The 19,903-nt window shown below is 45.5% G+C and overlaps 1 protein-coding gene across 1 annotated transcript; it reads right to left on the minus strand.

Annotated features, from left to right (window-relative positions):
- Positions 1–5,745: 5,745 nt before the first annotated feature.
- On the minus strand, positions 5,746–15,576 carry Coq7 (coenzyme Q7, hydroxylase). The gene is made up of 6 exons (XM_051192784.1): positions 15,411–15,576; positions 11,388–11,563; positions 9,786–9,900; positions 8,066–8,205; positions 6,549–6,617; positions 5,746–5,999 (listed from the first exon to the last, which is right to left on the minus strand). Exons 1-6 carry the CDS (start codon positions 15,481–15,483, stop codon positions 5,922–5,924), a joined length of 651 nt encoding a protein of 216 aa, XP_051048741.1. The 5' UTR covers positions 15,484–15,576; the 3' UTR covers positions 5,746–5,921.
- Positions 15,577–19,903: the final 4,327 nt, after the last annotated feature.

Here is a 19,903-nt window from a genome sequence, read left to right on the forward strand (position 1 = left end):
TAGACTGGGTTAGCCTCTGGGCATGCTTAGGAGGGAGGGTCTAGACTGAGGTGGAAGGGCCCCCTCCCTTAACTTTGGGCACGGTCCATGAGCTGGTGTCCTGCACTTTCTAATCAGAGTGAGCAGCAACCAGCAGCCTTCGGTTCCTGGTTCCAGGTGGATGTGACTGGCTACCTCCAGCTCCCACTGCCAGGCCTTCCCCACCATGATGGAGTATATCCTCAAACCATGAGCCAAAAGAAACCCATTCTCCCTTAAGCTGCTTTTGTCAGGGTGTTTTTATCACCACAACAGGGAAAGTACCTAAGACAGACAACAGCACGAAGAATTGAAAAATTCTCAAAAATAAACAGCAGCCCCCCCCAAAAAAAATCAGTAAAAGGTTGAGACACGGTTGCTGGGCTGGCAGGCTTGGCCACCTTGGGTGCTCATGGGCCGGCTCCTTCTCTCACAAGAAGTTCCCAGTGAGGGTCATTTCTGATTTGCTGCTATTTGTGTCTCCCATTTTGAGTCTTTACAGATGTGGGCTGAGAGCTCTACTCCAGGTGCTGGGAGATAATGAGGAGGTAAGTAACAAACAGGTTAGGTGCAGGGTGGAGGGGGGGCGGTGGTGTGTGGCGGGGACTTGGGGGGGTGGCGGACAGAAGGGAGATGAGGATTTCAGGTAAGCTATAAGGAGGGGGTTTAGAGGCAAGCAGCAGTGGGCAGCGAGCCAGATGGAGGGCAGTTGAGTCCGTGAATGCCACGAATGCGACAGAGTCCATGTGAGAGTCAGGAGTGTGCAGGGAGAGCAGGGACCATCCCGTGCAGCCTGGCCCTGGAACCTGGTTTCCCGCAGGGAACCCCAGGACAGGGACTAACTGGCCGCTCCTGTAGTCTCATCTCTGTCTCTTTTCTGAAAAAGCAAATGAATCCACCAGTACAGGACACCCAAGCTATGTGGGCAGTGCCGCCTGGACGCTCCAGGTCACCCTCCCATCTGGCAAGGCTCGGGTGTGGCATTAGGGGATGCTCTCCTTTTGCAGCAGAGGTGGAAGGATGGGATTGCCAGGGCCAAGTTATCCTCCTTGTGGCAGTTCCCTGATTCTCCCAGATGGAACTTACTACTGGCCAGTCACGCCTCGTGCTCCGCTCGGTGCACGCGCGCCCTCTGGAGGCCATTGGCGTGGCGGGCTGTCCCTGGGGAGGCGTCCAGGCGTGGCCCTGAGGGGCTGTGGTGTTGGCAAAGGACGCTTAAGCTGCGCTGCGGACAGCCCTGGGGAGCACTGAAGACCTTACTCGTTGATTCCACTTTCCCTGAGCAGGCCAGGTCGTGCTTCCTTTCCCCCAAACCAAGGATCAAACCTTGTCATGGAGGTGTTTGCGAGGTCCTGGGGTGAGGCTTCAAGACAGAGGTCTCCAACAGAATTAAGCCTTGCATCATAGGAGCTGGACATGTAGTTCGTAACTCCACAGTAAGGCCACCAGCAGTCACCAACAAAATCCCCACCTTGAGCTACAAGTTCAGATGGCCCCCTGAAACAACATCAGGGTCAGGAAGAACATTAGTTCATAGGGAACCCGCAGTGTTGTCAGCCTCCATCCAGATGGGTACCACTATCCCACCCAAGTCTAGTGTGGTCTACCAAGGAATCATGGGAACATGGGCAACTTTTAGGTGGCTGAGCCAATGAGAAAGGTCTCTCCTGAAGTAACCATTAACTAGGAAAGGTAAGTACAACAGAACAGAAACTACCAAGGAACCTGTGAAGCTCATGACACCACACTTGGCCAGGATGTAGAATCTGACAGGGGTGAGGGAGCACCCCCAAACTGCATTTACCATCTCCTCTCAGGTTGGACTCACTGCTGTTCGGAATGAGGAAGGAGTTGGGGGCATGCAGAGAACCCTAGCCCAGCTGCCTGTGGATGCACAGTGCTTGCAGGGACAGCTCTGCCATTGTCGTGGCATCAACTTTGGGTTCTGTCCAACTTTAAATCCTATTTCCCTGAAAGCTCAGAGTGGTAAAGAAAGAGAAGACAAGGGAACACCGACTATGTGAGGACACGCTGCGATGGATTAATGGCAAGAGGGGGAGTCAGAACCTTCCTGGCCTTGTTCTAGAAGCTCTCGGACGTGTCAAGCACCAGCCCTTCATTTTGAAGGGGAGGCTAAACAAACAACAGCTGAGAGTAAGATCCCTTCATGTGGCTCAGACATCTGGCTTAAGAGTGCTGATACAGGAAGGCCAGAGCTGGCACTGGAATCTCAGGAGACATCTCCACGCCTCTGCCCAGCACCGGAGAAGCAGAGGTCAGGATTTTTGGAGACACATGGCCTGCCAGTCCAGCTGGATCCTTGGGCTTTCCGGGTCAGTAAGAGACCTGTCTCACAGAATAAGGCAGTGACTGAGAAATAGCCACCACTGACCTTTTGCCTCTCCAAGCGCTCCTATCCCCACCCCCGACAAACACATAACCCATGAGGTCTTTGGTAATGGCCAGGACTGAAACTTGCATTCAAATACAGTATAGAACTGCATAATTTTAACTTTATTTCTATGGCAGAAAATCTACACCGTTGAACTTGGTGTCAGCGGGTTTAACTATATGCACAAGTTTGAACAATAGGCACCACCAATTCCAGAACACTCTCATGACCCCCACCCCCAAGCAATTGATATCTATTGGGAGTTATTTTGTTCCTCCCATCTCCCACTCCAGCCCCAAGCACCCACCAATTTCCCCTGTCTCTGTGACTGGCCTGTTCTAGATATGTCATATACATGAAGTCATAAGTGGCCTTTGAATCTGGCTCATTCACTGACCAAATGTTGGAAAATGTGGGAAAACATTAATGTAGCATTGCCACTTGGACCAGTTTTAAACAAACAGTTCAGGGTGTTGACACCAGCATCCCCCTTTAGGACTCTCCTCTTTCTTCTGTAGCTAAGCATATTTTAAGGTTCATCCATGTTTCAGCAGGGACTGATACCTCATTTCTTTGATGGCTAAGTAATACTCCCTTTTCTGTAGAGACCACTCTTCATTCAGTTTATCAAATGATGGGCATTTGAGTTAGGTTTTATGCCACTATGGACATTCATGTACAAATATGTGAACATGTTTTCATTTCTGTTGAATTAACCTGGGGTGTGTTAACTATGTGACTGAGGAATTGCCAGACTGCTTCCCTAAGTAGCTGCACCAGTGACCTTGTGACTAGCAGTACCTGAGGGTTGCAGTTTCTCTGCATCCTCAACAATACTTCCTATGGGATTACTCTTACAAGTAATGAGCAGAAACGTCCTCTCTGCTGATCACCTACACAACCATATCTCCTCTGAAGAAATGTCTATTCAAATCCATTGACTTTTTCTAGTTGATCTGCTTCTTTTTATTGAGTTGTAGGTGTTCTTTGTGTATTCCTTTTGGGGGAAAGGGTTTTATAACAGAATCTCCCTACATAGGCCTGGCTATACTAGAACTTGCTCTGTAGACCAGGTTGGCCTTGAACTCAAAGATCGGCCTGCCTCTGCCTCCTGAGTGTTGGGATTAAAGGTGTGCACCACCACACCTAGCTTCTAGAAACAAGTGTCTTATCAGATAATTCCATCTCCCACATTTTTTTCAGTGTCTTGACCTTTATGGCATAAGTTTTTAGTTTTGATGGTGTCCAGTGACTTGGATTTCACTGTTTTGTGGTAGGTTCTGCCACTGACCTGCACCCCAGCCCTCTTGTCTTCCTTTTCCACTTGTGCTTCTGATGTCATAGGCATCTAAGAAAGATGGCCTGATTCAGGGTCACACATACAGGCATATTTCCTTCTCAGGGTCTTGCATGTGGACACCACCAGATGGTCTATAAGCTTGTCTGTGGAACATTTTCTTGATTGACGACTGATGCATGTGTGTGTGTGTGGGGGGGGTCCATTGTAGGTGATGCCACCCCTGGGTTGATGGTCCTGGACTGTATAAGAAAGCAGGCTGAGCAAACCATGAGGGACAAGCCAGTAAATGGTGTTCATCCATGGCCTCTGCATCAGCTCCTGCCTCCAGGTTTCCACCTGAAGTTCTCTTAATGGGCTGTGATTGGGATGTGAAAGCCCAATCAACCCTTTCCTCCTCAGGTTGCTTTTGGTTGTATTTTATTGCAGCAGTAGAAAGTAAACTAAAACACATTAGATTTTTAGTGTACTGTAACTTAATTTTTATATGTGCTGTATGGGTCAAACACTTTTTGCTTTGAGACAGTCTCACTATGTAGCCCTTGACTGGCCAGCACTTACCATGTGACCAGGCTGACCACAAACGCACAGGATCCACCCACCTCTGCCTCCTGAGTGCTGGGATTAAATGTGTGCACCACTGCAACTGGCTTCAAACTCATTCTTTACATGGAAGCCCAGCTGGTACGTTTAAAACCATTAGCAAAACCACAGGAAAATGGCCTGTTGGTCCTTGGTGACATGAATCCTCACTGAATCTTTGCTGAGAGACGTGCAGGAGTCTCCAGTGAGCAGTTATTTGAAAGTGCCTGCAGGAAAGTTGCTCAGTGAACACGGGATGGGATTGAATGAAGAACTAGTCAATTTGCAAGTACTCCACAAGTCTGTATTTTATTGTGGTTGTCTGATAAGGCAGGGTGTCATGTACACTGTCCTTGAACTTGATTTGTGCTGAAGATAACCTTGGACTCCTGCTGATCTTGTCTCCGCCTCCGAAGTGCTGGGATTACAGGCCTGCACCACCACACCTAACTTAAGTATATTTTTCGGTTGGGGTAATGCTGTCCTGTCTTAGCCTATGTGGGCTGCTATTAAAATACAGCTGGCTGGGGAACTTGTAAACAATAAAAACTTCTTGTTTTCAGTTCTGGAGGCTGTGAAGTCCACGATCAAGGTGTCAACAGGTTAGTGTCCAGTGAGACCCGTATTCCCAGAGACAGCACCTTTTGTGGCACAGCATGGAAGGGACTGAGTCTCCCTCAGGCCTCACTTTTATAAGGGCACTAATCCCACTCCTCAGGGCTCTGTTCCCTTAGCTAATCACCTCCCAGCCTCCTCTCCCTTACAGTACCCTCTCAGGTGAGGGATTCAACCACCACCTTCTAACACCATCAGCTCTGGGCAAGGGCCAGGCAGAATTCAGAACGTGCAGTCACTTCCTGGGTGGACTTCCCAGTCTTGCTTAGCCCATCTTAAACATCCTCATGTTCCAAATGATTTTTTGTTCACTGTGAACTCAACTTATTTTCCTCTTTAAGTTTCCTGCAGGAGCTGGAGAGATGGCTCGGGGGTTAAGAGCACCTGCCATTAAGCAGAGGACCGGAGTTTGGTTCCCAGTTCACAATTTCCTGTAACTCCAGCTCCAGGGGATCCATCCCAATAGTCTCTTCTGGCCTCCACAGACACCCAAACATATGTACACACACATAAATAAAAATAAAATAAATATTAAGAAAAGATTCCTGCTAACTAATGAACGATACACTCTTGATGTCTTAGTACAAAATTAACTAAGATCAAAGAAAGACCAGCTGCATGAGCTGTGAGGTGAGCAGAGTTGGTCAGCTGCCTCCCTCACAGCAGAAGTAAACCCAGGAAACCAGTGCCAAAGAGGTTCTTGGATTGTTATTGTTATTGTTTTTTTTTTTTTTAAGTGTAATATCTGCCCTGGAACTCTGTAGACCAGGCTGGCCTCATACCCAGAAATCTTCCTGCCTTTGTCTCCTGAGAACAAGGATTAAAGGTGGGTGCCACCACGCAAGCTATCAAAGAGTTTTATTAGTGAAAAACAATGACAAAAAAAAAAAAACCAACAACCACCTCTTTTAGTTTATTAAAAAAACAAACAAACACACATACAGTGATAATTGTACAGTTCCTCCTCAGCAATCGATGAGGGACCATCTTTTCTAGAAATGGATCAACAGACATACTTTAAAACCTTTCTGATAAATATATTGCTGCACTGCATCCAGCCTGGATAACCCTCTTCAACAAGGTATATGCTGGAGCCTGTGGAGAACAAAGGGCAGAATGTAGCTGGGTGGGAGAGTGCTTGTCTGGCATGCACGGCATCCTGAGTCCGCAGTTCTTTGCAAGGGGTGGGAATAAGCAAACAGGGCAAAAGGTATGCTCAGTAGTAGAATGCTTGCCTAGCAAGGCCCTGGGTTCAACCCCAGCACCTAAGCGATCAGTAACCAAACCACGTGTGGTATCTATGTTTTGATGTCAGACTTGGACTCACTGGTAGGGTGGCAAGGTTTGGGCTCCTCTGGATAAGAAACAGGATCTGGGAAATCATTTAATTAGAAACAAAAGCCATTCAGACTGCTAGAAGCCCCTATGGCCACTGAGCCCCTAGGCTGTTTCTTGGGATGAAAATAGAGTGGGGCACAGGAGCCACACTCTGGACCAAGGCTGAGCTTGAGTGCTTTCTGTCAAGTAGCTGGCTCTCTGCCTTTTGACCTTTACTTCCAAATGCCTCTTTCTGGGAACAGAAACCTTTGGCCCCTCCACCTTTAAAACAGTCCCCAAGCATCACCAGCCACAGTCTGTCCCTACCAACTCAGCATTGTGGTCCAGGCCGGTGTCGTGGTGCTCAAGCTCCTCATCTCGAAACTTCTTGATAACCTGAGAAGGAAAAGGGATTCCAGTGGAAATAAGTCAGCACTCTAGGTCACCTGCTGCTCATCTATTTCCAGGCCAGAGCTTCGTGTCCTAGTCTACAGGTGAGGTCCATGTGCTTTTCCTATGAAAGGCCAGCGTTCACTCTACCATTTCAGTGAGGAGAGCAGCCTTGCAAAAGTAAACCATGGGTGTGGCTCCAATAAGACTTATTTATGAAACAGCTTGGCCAGCAGGCTGGTGATTGCCAACGGCTGATTTAGGTTTTAAAAATTAAGAGTTGTGGCCTATCTTAAGTCACTGTTCTACTGCCGTGAAGAGACACCATGACCAAAGAAACTCTTATACAAGAAAGCATTTAATTCGGGGCTGGCTTACAGTTTCAGAGGTCCGTCCATTATCAGCATGGCAGGGAGCATGGTAGCACTTAGGAAACTGAAGGAGTGGCTGAGAGCTATATCCTGATCTGCAAGCCAAGAGACTCTGGGCCTGGCATGGACTTTTGAAATCTTAAAGCCCACTGCCAGTGACACACTTCCTCCAACAAGGCTATACCTCCTAATCCTCTTAATCCTACTCAAATAATGCCACTCCCTGAAGAGTAAGCATTCAAATATAGGAGTCTATGGGGGTCATTCTCATTCAAACCACCACATGGTCAAATACAGTGCCGCACACTTTACAGCTCCAGCACTTGGAAGGCAGAGGCAGGAGGACTGAGAGCCAAGCAGAGACTCGGACTCAGAAGCAAAACAAACAAATATCAAACAAGCAAACTACTGGGGGGGGGGGGGAGTGTGGAGGGACGGTGCTAAGGCAGGCAGATCCCTTTTACCCACTGATTCAAGACCAGCCTGGGCTAATCTTCCTGTAGAAAATTCCCTGAGGCACTCCAGCAGCACTTCAGTCACTCAGCTTAAAGAGTTCATCATTTTTTAAATTTTATTCTTGAGATTATACTTTAAATACATCTTTCCCTTCCCTTTACTACCTCTAAACCTTCCCATTTACTAACCTCCCATGTTCTCCTTCAAATGTATGGCCTCTTCTAATTGTTACTGCATGCATATATGTGTCTATATATACATGTTTAAATATAACCTGCTGGATGTATATAATGCTATCTGTATGTATGCTTCCAGGCTCTTCCCTGGAGAAGGCCACCTCTCCTGTGTCGGCTTCCCTCCATTGCCTATGGTTCTGTGTAGGCTAAGGCCTCATGGACTTTCCTCTGTCCGGTTTAGCATGTTAGCTGGTATTTTCTGTGTACAGCCCATGTGGTTGAGTCATGGACACAGGGTTCTGGGCATCACTGTGCCAGAGCCCTGTGACCTCTCTGTCTCATCTAGAAGACTCACCACCACCCCAGGTCCTGCCCCCTTAGCGCCCTTATCTCTTTCTCCTCACTACTGTCACCTGCCCTTTCTCCCCTCAAGCACAGCACAGTCAGTCACCTGCAGCAGCTCCTCATACTTCTCAGGGTCCTCCTCCATCAGTGTGCGGATCTGGTTGTTATAGTGATGAGCAATGGACTCTTCTACTGCCACAGTGCAGGCCATTGCTCCTTCCTTTCCCAGCAAGGCAGTCCCTGCCCCTACAATCATCAAACAACGTCAAGCATGAGCCATGTGCTGCTGGTTAAGGACATCCGTGAGGCATCTGGGCACACACACATATATAAAACATATATACCATAATTCTGTATTCTTTGGTAATTTCACATCATGCACTCCAATCTCACCTCCCAGTCCCTTTTATCCATCCCTCACCCCTATAGCATCACCCCAAAAAAGAACTCCCCCCCTAAATTAAAACCAAAGCAAAAAACTCAAGAACCACCTTGGTCCTCTGTCTTTTCTTCCTCTCCAGACCGGGAGCTGCAGTGTGTCACGCAGTTTACCCTTTTGTCCAATCAGCTCCAGCCACAAAAGTTCAGTGCAATGAGTCACTGGTGTGGTTCAAGGCCTCTGGCCTAAGTCACACAATCATCATTGGACCCTCACCAAAACTACAAAATACCCTGCTATTGTCCCGAGTCATAGAAATCCTACCTACAGTTAGTGTTCAGCAGGACCAGTCCCGTCACACACTCCAGGAGATCACAGATGGATCAACCTAAGGTCCAGGATGTAGGCCTGGGTAGTAGCTGAGCTGGTCAGTCTGGACCCTGGGACTGTCCCCTCCCTCAGTCAAGGAGTAGAGCCAGTTCTCCCTCACCTGTGGTGAGGGGTGGGGCCATCTCTCCCTAGTATGGGAAGGGGGTGGGGTGGAGTTCCCATGAGGGTGGGGACCAGCTCTCCTGCTACAGTGTTCAGAGGCAGGCAGGACTGCTATCCCCAGGCCAGTGAAAGGCAAGGCTGGCTCAGCAAGGCTCTCAGATTTCAACACACATGGTTCCGGTAGCCCCACATCTGGGGATGTTTAACGGTGTCAGTGGTACCTGCTAAATGTAACTATTAAACATTCAGAGACTCCCATGAGTGCTCTGAAACAGTCAGTCCAAGTTGAGAAGTAGTTTGAGCTCATTATTAGACGCCAGTTCTAAAGTTCTTTTTTAATGTATTTTTCTGTTTTATTTGGTTGGTTTGTCTGGTTTTGTTTTTCTGAGACAAGGCCTCACTATGAAACCCAAGATAACCTGGAACTTACTGTATAACCAGGGCTGGATTGTATTCTCCACCCTCCTGCCCCTGCCACCTGAGTTTTGAGGTTACAGATATGCGCCACCAGGCAGGCTCAATGAGCCTTCTGCTAGGAGCTGAGAGTGCTACATTACATTCTTTGTTCTCCTTCCTTTTTCCTTTTTTCCTTCGGGGTGGGGCCTCAAGACAGGGTTTTTCTAAGTAGCCCTAGCTATCCTGGAACTTGCTCTGTAGACCAGGCTAGCCTTGAACTCAGAGATCAGCCTGTCTCTACCTCCCAAGTGCTGGGATTAAAGGGGTAGGTGTCCATGCCCAGCATTCCAGCTGCTCTCAGGTTAGCATCCCCAGGAGATATCATCTGTGTGCATCATACTTTCTATGTAGAAAGTGATGAGTCTCACATAAGCGAAAAAAGTTCAATCAGCTTCAATTTAATTTTAGGAAAACACTAAGTAAATATAAAAAAAAAAAAAGGGCATGACAAGAGTTACAGAGGCATGAACAAGTGACTCCTGGACAGACAGACACTTACCCAGTGCAAAGCCTGCCACATTCCACAAGGGCATCAGAACTGTAGGTCGGACCCTGAACGCAACCATCAGCTCATTGAACTTTTTCAAATGGTCTTTCTCTTGATCCCACATTTTCTGAAAAAAACAAAACAAAACAAAACAAAAAAATCTTTAAAACCCAAAACAAAAAGAGGCAAGCATTACAGGGGCCTCTAATATACCCTGAGGACTTGCTATGGCTGAGCACACAGGAGGCAATAAGGAAATGGTGTAATGATGGGAACTCGAGTCTTCCATCCCTTATGTATCCAAAAAGACAAAAGCAAAACACAGGAGAAACTCTCAAAAAAAGTAAAGAGCCTGCAAGGCAAAGGAAGAACCGAAGCTGGATCTCAGGCGTGGCTAAGAGTTCCACTGCCACACCTCCAGAGCCACATACAGCTCAATGGCCAGGCCTCACATCCGTGTGCAAGATGTTGGCCCAGCTCCAAACTGGGAGGGCAAAAAGTCACTCGCGGTGTAATTTCCTTCTAGACTTGACAAAAAGGATGGGGACAGAAGGACAAGGGCAGCTAAGGTAGGACAGTCAGTGATAGTGTAGGATGGACAGTTGATGGTGAGGTGCCATCAACATGGCTTTTGGAGGCTACTCCTGCCATCCATGCAATGCCTTGTTAGGGCAGCTGGATTATCCCTGAGGACTCAGCACAGGCAGCTTACAGTGAACCCTCTGGAACCCCAGGTTCTCAAGCAACCTCAGGAGAAAATAGCAGAAAGGAACTGTGTCCTGAGAACACATAGACTGTTCTCACTAGGAAACAGAACCCCTAAAGTGTGGTATTCTCCTGACATGGGGAACTCTAGTAGTCTTGACATGCTTCAAGGCAGAGGTGCAGGGGCTATATGCAGATGTACACCATCTTACTATGGAATGAGTTCTGGGGACTGGGATGTCTGTGGGGAATCTGAAGGGACAACATGCTAAGCTACCACATACTAGGCATGGTGGCAATAGTTCTATATGAGCTTGTTTATTCCCCAACCAAACCCAATGAGTTAGGAGTTTTACCAGGTTAATTTGCATAGAAGGAAATGGAAATCTAAAGGCCATGTGACCTCTTCAAGGTTGTAAAAGGTAAAAGAGCTGGAAAGGAAACCTGGGTCTTTGGGACTGTAAACCCCTCTCTCTGGCACTCTGTGCTAAGACAAGCCTACAATAACCTGGCACATTGAATATTCCCCCAATGAAGGGATTTTCAACCTCTGATGCCACAAAATATTCACACCACAAACACACTCAATTTTCACACCCAATTTCTTTTCTCTCTTTTACATTTCCTCTCTACTCATTCTTTCTTTCTGACCTGAGACTTCCTACGCAGATCAGGCTGGCCTCAAACTCACCGAGAGCTAGTTGTCTCTACCTCCCGAGTGCTAAGACTAAAGGCATGCAACATCACACCTAGCCATATTCAATTTATATCTGTGTTTTTACATAAACAGAACATGTGCTCTTTCTTTCCCTGCACCTTCCTTTAGGACAGACAGGCAAGTGATTACTACAGGCTTCAAGAGACATTGCCAGTGCAATAGATCAGGTTGAGACTTAGGGAAGAACCCACCTGAATGACGGGGCCAACACTGGACCGGCCCAACACAGCCATCTGCCCCGCATAGATGCGGTTTGCTCCATATTCACCAGCGTGATCCACCCGGATTATTCGATCCACAGCTGCCCGGTTAATATTGTCTAAGGTCATTCTTGAACTATGAAACCTGACAATGACTCTTCCACAGGCTGCAATGAAAATGCAAGTAACAGTCATTATCCATACAGAATATTGATAGTCTTTTTTATTCTAAAAAAAAATACATCTGTGTGTGTGTGTGTGTGTGTGTGTGTGTGTGTGTGTGTGTGTGTGTGTGTTGATGTGCACATGGCAGTCAGAGGACAACTTGTAGGGATCAGTTCTCTCCCTCTTCCATGTGGGGCCCAGGAACAGAACTCAGGCCCTTATGCTTGGCATCAAGCACCTTTATGCACCAAACCATCCCCTGTCTCCTTTTGAAGACAGAATGAAAGACATGTTAGAACCAAGGTCATAAACAAGCTCTGATGTCCATCAATGCATACTTTGTCATCTGCGATGCTCAAACCCAAAAAGTTTCACCTAAAGATTGGGGTTTCTGGCTTCACTTTACACATATTGGTCACCTGGAAAGGTCAAAGCTGTCCTCACCAGGCAGCTCATGTGACAGCTGCTTTGGGAAAGGCTCTTCCCTCCCAAGCTGTACAGAAGGCCATGGAGCACATCGAAAGCCATGATGCTCTTCCCCAGTCTCCCTGGGGAGAAGGTCCTTACTGATAGTTGAAAAAGCTCCAGGTGCAACATCTGGCAGCCCAGGTTGGGACTTAGAAGTTCTTTCAATACACCGGTTCCATGGACAGGTAACTTGAGACCCAGCCTGACAGCTTAGGTTTGACCTCACAAACTAAACTCCTCTTTAAATGTAAATTCTTTTGAGGAACCCGAATGGCAAACACTTCCTCTATACTCTCCAAGCTCTACATGAGACGATCTCAGATGTTCACCCCAGAGAAACGTCTTTGTAGTAAGGTATGTTCACAGGTCCCACAGAAACCACAGGTCCTCTGGCTTGTCACTCTAGCTGCAGCCTAGCTATTTAAAGTGCCACTTTTTACTATTTATTTAAAGTGCCACAGGCTCTTTGTGTCCTGTGACTACCAAGTCTTTAGAACATACTTTTCACCTTGGCTAAACTCAACATGCAGAGAGCAGGTGAAAAGGTTCATCTGGGACACATCTTTGGCTCTTTCATTAAGAAGGCCTAAGGTCTTTAGATACAAGGCCATGGGTGAGTCTGGCATGTATGAGTCAGAGTCCTGAACATGAACTTTGCTATCAAGTAGAATTTTAAATGTTGTACTTTTATTATGGGTCTGGAGATCAAGCCCAGTGCTTGATGCATTCAGGGGAAAAGAGTCTACCACAGAGCTATCCCCGCAGTCCTGGGATAAACAACACACTGTGTGCAAAAGAGGATGAACTTTGCAGGAGCACAACTAGCTTTGATCTACTGTGCATGACATGCTCTGCCTCTCTAGGAACACTGACTCTAGAAACTGAACAGAGTCCAGGAAGCAGACCTGGAACCCCATGGTCTTCTGCCAGGTGTAAGGCACCACTCCTGTCTTCAGAAAGTGGGTCAAAATGGGCTGTGGCCTATGTTTTATGGGAGAACAATGGGACACAACCAAAGTGACTTGCTGTGTTTCTGTATTCAAGTTCAAAGGCCCATGCTTCTAGCCAGCTTGTCTCAACTGAAGAAAGTAGGGTCTGGAGACAGAACTGATGAGCCAGTTCTACTTCTCAGCACAATCTTGTTTGCCTGTGTTCTCTTACTTGTTGGCAAAGAGAGAGGCAACCCTTTTAAAAAGGCACTGATAAATAGCAAGGAGCTGAGCAGGTGGGCCATCATGTGGCTGGCTTTTGGGGTATGATGAACAGGACTGTGGTTTTACTGAGAATACACTGCACTGCTCCCCAAATCCCACAGCTCATCTAGATTCAGGCCCTCGATAATGGCGAAGAGGATTGTGAAGGTTGTGTTTGTCCTTTTATCTAACCAAATCCATACAGGTATTTCTCATCTATAAAATCCTCAATCAATCCCAGCATCAGGAGGCAGAGGTAGGCAGAGTTCTGTGAGTTTGAGGAGGCCCTGTGAAGCAGCCAGTTCCAGGTCAGCCAGAGCTACAGAGTGAGACGCTGTTTTGAGTCAAAGCCAAAACAAAAACCTACCTAATAACAAGGCTATTTTCTTTCTAAAGGAGAAACACAAGATTTTTTTTTATTATCATGAGGCTAAATGAGACAAAGGAAGACAAATGACTTCATAAATGAAAACAAATAGTTCTTTTTTGTTTGATTTGTTTTGCTTTTCAAGACTGGGTTTCTATATAGCCTTGGCTGTCTTGAAACCTCACTCTAGTCCAGGCTGGTCTTGAACTCATGGAGATCCGCCTGCCTCTGCCTCCCAAGTGCTGGGATTAAAGGCATGTGCCACCACTGCCCAGTCAAATGATTCTTATTGTTACCTACTCACTGGGTTAACAAGCCTTAACATTCACATCCCTGAGTCCTGACTGCCTTGTTAGCCACTTTAAAATAAAACAGAAGTCCAGTTCTATAAGCTCTCAAATGTGCTGTTCCAAAAGTGATACCTGGAAGATTTTGAGTGGCTTATGGACTAGTAAGTGGACATACTAAGAGGCTCTTAATTCTTTTCTAATCCATTTATCATCAAGGAAGACACCATTTATAGCTGACATGTCTTAAATAATATCCAAACACTTGCTAAGCACTTTTCTTTTTCAGGAGGAAAAACAGTCTTGGAATCAAGCCTTGGTAGGCACATACAACATATCTAATGAAATTTCATATCTTGTTATCATGATGGTGTGTGTGTGTGTGTGTGTGTGTGTGTGTGTGTGTGTGATTATTCATCCATTTGGAGGCAGGCAATACTGACTTACTGTTTACCATAATGGCATGGTTTCAATGAAATTACTTCATAGGTCATAATTACACAAAAACACATCTCAAAATTGCAAACAGGCCAAGTAGTGGTGGTGTGTGCCTTTAATCCCAGCACTTGGGAGGCAGAAGCAGGTGAATCTCTTTGCATTCAAGGCCAGCCTGGTCTACAGAGAGAATTACAGGACAGGCTCCAAAGCTACACAGAGAAACCCTTTCTCAAAAAAAAAAAAAAAAAAAAAAGAAGAAGAAGAAAAAAGAAAAGAAAAAAGAAAGAAAGAAAGGAAAGAAAATTAAAAATTGCAAACAATTCCAAACAGTATTGCCATCGGGCAAAACAGAGATCTAATGCCTGAAGATTTAGTTTTGAGAAAATGACCTCACGATTTTCAGGGGCAGCCCAGATGATACATAATTCAGACCTGAATCCAGATCTGCGTCTCTCCATTCCAAATTTAATGTTTCTCATATTTTGCAATGCAAACAGTCCCATGAGGAGCTTGATAAAAATACTGATACCAAGGCTGGAAAGAGGGATCAGCAGTTAAGGAGTGTGTACTGCATTTGCTGAGGACTTGAGTTAAATTTCCAGCACCAACATACAGGGGCTCACAAACCGCTTGTTATTTTAGTTCCAGATTCAAACCCCGCTTCTGGCTCCTCTGGTACTTGACTTTGGGCACACACGCACGCACACACACACTCACAATTTTTAAAATATCTAAAAAAGAAAAACATAACCTAAGTGGATAATGAGTGTGACCCTTTTATAACAGGTTAATGCTGCCGACGGAAGGCTGCTTTGCTCGAGAAAACCCGGGTGGAGACTACAATGATACTACAGGGCACTCAAATTCCAACTCTGCACTGACGTCACGCCACAGGCTGGCAATCACTCGATCCCCGGGCGAATCCAGCGATAGTCCACCTGCTCCTGTCAATCACCACGACGTGTCCTACAAACCCCACCCTATGTCGCGCTCCTGTGACGCAATGAACGTCTCCCCCGTGACACCCGTGACCTCCCCTTCACTTATTCCCCGGAATGGTACCCTGCGCCGGAACACGACCGCGAGGGGCCGGTACCTGAGAAGGGCCTGCGGACGCCAGTGCGCAGGCGCCGCAGGGAAGCAGCCGCTATCGCCCTCGCGCCGCTCATCGCCGGTAACAATGCAACCACGGACGGATCGCCCGGGCCAATCGTGCTGTCGGCTCAGGGTGATGACGCATAGGTGCGGCGGGCCGGAGCCAGAGGAAACGCCCGAGACCCGGATTCCACCCGATTGGCTGGAAATGACCGACGCAAGAACTCTTATTGGGTGTGCTCCCTGTCGGTCGTTTGGACGTCATAAAGGGGACCCTGGCTGCTTTTAAGGGTGAGGATGCGGAGTTTCCCTGGAGAGGCAACCCAGGTGCGACCCCTAGGTCAGTCGTGGGCCTTTGTTTCTCCCGCTTCACGGAGATTATTTTTCTCTATTTGCAGTCTCTCTCTACCTAGAAATCAGTAGAAATTACCTGCTAAAACACTCCAGTGTTTGATGTAATTGTGGGCCTGACAGTTCATTTCACGGTATTCCCTGTCCCTTCCCAATTTTTGTATTGAGTTTTGTTTCATACATTGTTCTTCATACTTTTCTGGATTATTCCTGGCAGTGTGTATTGGTGCATATTAATAGTGAAGATGGCTGTGTGTTGAGGGAAGGAACATTTAGCAACAGTAAACCTTTTAAAATGGATATCTATTAATATGGCAGCTAGGATCCACATTTTCAAGTAAGTTATGTATATGAAGACAAAAAATGCCTATAAGGATATACATCAGTTGTCATAGGTGCCGCCAGAGGCTGTGGCTTTAAGGGGGCTTTGGCTTGCACCCTTATCTGTATATATTTGATGTATAGCTACTGTAAAATAATTGAAGCTTCTAAGCTATTCTATATGAGTATAGTGTTTAAATTAGTAAACTACAGTAACTTGAAATGAAAACGAATCCAAGTACTCATCATTAGTGGCAGTGAAGCTGTGTAATGCTCAGCTTAAATCTGGCACCCAAACCCAAAGGTTTCACATGCTGGAAACCTTTGCCATGTATTGCACTTCTAGATCTGTCCTAAAGAGAGAGAGAGAGAAATGTTGAGATGTATGGTGTCCTCGTTATTATTGGAAATTTTGGGAGGTAAAATGTTAAAAAAGAAGCAGAGACATGGCTGGGGGTTAAGAGTGCTTCCTGGCCTTGCAGGACGTGGGTTTGTTTCCCGGCACCTACTCCAGGAGGTTAACAGCTGCCACCTTCCTCTGGACTCTGCAGGCAGCTACACACACGACATACACAGACAAATACACATTAATAAAATATATACAGTGTTACCATCAAGAAAATGCTAAAAAAAACAAACATACAGAAACCCAATTGATTCATTAGCACAGTTAGCAGCTCCCTGGAAATGTATGTAATGACATTGTAAGGGAAAGGGGCCAGCCAAAGGAACACACCCAGAGCAGAGCCAAAGAAATGCACCCTAATCCTGAAACTAGTGCCAAAGAAACACAATTTGTTCCTAGAATCAGAGCCACTGAAAGAAATATACCCTGGTCCTAAAATTAGAGCCAAAAGGCTAAAAAGGACCAGTGAAAGAAACACATTTTGGCCCTGAAACAAGAGCCAAATCTGACCCTAAACCTGTGCAGAAAACCAACCAATCCCTGAGTAAGAGATCTAGCCAGTCTGAACTCAGGGATTGAAAATCTGACCAATCCCCACCCTGGAAATCATCTCCCTGGGGGAAATTCTGCACCAAAGCAGCTCTGTATATAAACCCTGTGCCTGTTCAGCTTGCTGCTGCCTTTTTCCACCCTGGCAGAGGCAGCCACTGTCCTGGATTCTTCCCTCCCAATAAATCTCTTGAATGAGGTTTGCATGAGACTTTCCTTTGCCGGAATGTAATGGAGAAGTAACAACTTTCCACCAGAGCAGAGCAAAGCAGGGCTGTAACACCTTTGCTGGGGAAACCTGCCCCTAGTGAAGCATAAGCTGCTATGCTTACTGTGACCTATGGTGTTCTTTGGCCCCCAAGTGCCAGAATACCTTTCCATCCAAGCCATGATGCTTACAGATATATTTTAAGTTCAGATCTGATTGGGTAACTCAGGCTTGCCTTAAATGGTGATATGGCTGCTTCAGCCTCCAGAACTCACAGGTGTGTTGTCAGTACAATGAACTGTGAAAGAACTTTGGATAAAATGGTAAAACTTTTAAGTGGGAAAAGTGAAAATACTATTAATTTCTTCCCTTCTTCTCTTCCTCCATCTGTACTTTATTTTATTTTGGTTATGAGACAACAGTCTCACCCTGTATCCAGGTGTCTTGGTACGTGCTGTGCAGTCCAGGCTGGCCTTGAAGTCTTTGCAGTCTACCTGCCTCAGCCTCGTTTGGTCCCTCTGTTCCTCATTTAAAAACAAACAAACAAACAAACAAAAACCCAGTTGTGTGCTTATGAGTAATTTCAATTTTTTCTCTGTAGTTTTCAAACTTTCTATGGTAAGTAGGTTTATGTTTCCAAAAGGGAATACAGAGTATATGCTTCCCTAATCAAATTCTAAAATTTAAAAGCAGTTTGTCTTATTTTTATATCTTAAATGTAAGGAAACTGTCCCAGAAAGTAAAGACATTTGTTCACAGTCACACAGCAAAGGGTACATCCCAGGTTTCCAGTACTTCCCACACTCTGGTCAGGCTTCTGGGAAAGCTACACACTACAGAGTCAAGATGTGTTTAGAAGTTCTCATAGAGTCAACCCTTGTGCCACCCTGGAAAAAATGAATTCTTTTGTTTCCAAATACTTAACGTAAGTGGCTAGCTGCTGGTCAGATTTTTAGCTGTGATTCTTATTTGCAAACTTAAGAGTTCATGCTGGAAGGAAGGAAGGAAGCATGGAGGAGAGAAAGAGAAAAGAACTAACAAGATCCTACAGAAGAAGAGGGCAAAATGAAAATGTTTGCAGAAGCTTTTAAAGTTCAGTCTTCCAGGGTTTGTATAGGGGAAGAATGACAAAAACCCACTTCAGGTAACCATTAGTGGTTACATTGTTACAGGAAATGTGTATTGCTGCTGTGGAATGGCCATTAAAAAGAAGGATGTAGCTACTTGCACAGAACTTCAAGGTATTATTAAGGAGAAATTCAGAAATATGTACTCATAACACATACCCAACACTTATATATTTATTTTAATATTTATTATATCTTTATAGAACAAAAAACACTAACAGTACTTTTCTATGTGTTCTATGTTTCTATGTTTTCTAGGTGTTAAGATATAAAATGCCTAAAATGTCTTTGTTTTTGAAATTTAAAACTCACAGGCATGCTTTTCTTTGGCTTCAGGAAAACCAAGAAGTGATAAAATTCATACCTGGTTCTTGATGAGGAGCTTCTGTGAGTTCAAGTACACAAATCACACTAAAACTTCCAAGACACTGTAATCAGTAGTTTAATATGCCTGTTAGAACCACACTTTAAAAACTACACTGACATTACCTGGTTATTAAAGTTATCAAAACATTCAAGTAATAGGTATACACATTAGCAGCATTAACTAAAATTAACATACTAGTTGGCATATTTTTGTATCTGTCTTATAACAAAGATATGTCATTTTATCCACCATCTGTTCAAACAGGAAAGTAGATAATCTTCAGGGGCATGGTGAGTGACAAGAATATTATATGAAGGCACTAGGCAAAAAGGCCAGCAATTAGAATGTATAAAATGAGGATGGAATGAGAAACCAATCATTTTTAAGAAATAAGGTAGTGGTAGGAAAAGAGAAATCCTTCTTGGCAGCTTTCTAAAAAATCTAATTTTAAATGCCAGCAAAGGTTAGGAGCCAATGAAAAATAGAAGACATACTGTCTGTCACAGGACTGCAGCACTCTGACAAAAACTTTAAAGTGAAAGCAGCTCAAACTAGACATTAAAAGGGTCGGCTTTGGGGAGGGCATATGACAAGGTATTTATTAAATACGGTTTTTACTGTAGCAAAGATCTCAAGAGATTCTATTTTTGTAATGTTTTATAAAAACAAAGGTACACACATCCAAAGTTTTACGTGCAGGCAAACAAAACCTAGCCCTTTGAAATGTGTATTTAAGCAATCAGGACCCAAACTATGTATTATGGGCTGTTCTTACGAATAGGCTAGGCCATGGATCTATATCTGAAATCACACATATAACCCTGGAGCCTTACCCACAGCTTCAATACCAAACAGCACATTGTAGCCTGGCTCTGAAACATTTGGTGCCCTTCAAGAATGAAGAGCTCTGCAAGGAAGAGTAATGCCATTTGGAAAACAGAGGACTTGTCTGTCCACCTTACAAGGTCGAACCCTTCTTCAATTCTTAGAACTTGGGGCCAGGTGGAAACAGAAGGCTGGTGGCTAACCAGTCAAGTAAGATCACTTTCCCTTGAGGAGTGAACAAGGCTGCAGAAAAGGCTTGGACAGCTGAGGAGCAGGGGCTGCAATCTGCCCCAATCCTCTGCTCAAGGGCTGACACTGCTAAGGGCAAAAATTCAAGTGT

This window comes from Phodopus roborovskii, unplaced genomic scaffold, assembly GCF_943737965.1.
Source record: "Phodopus roborovskii unplaced genomic scaffold, PHOROB, whole genome shotgun sequence".
In the NCBI taxonomy this organism is placed as follows: Eukaryota; Metazoa; Chordata; class Mammalia; order Rodentia; family Cricetidae; genus Phodopus; species Phodopus roborovskii.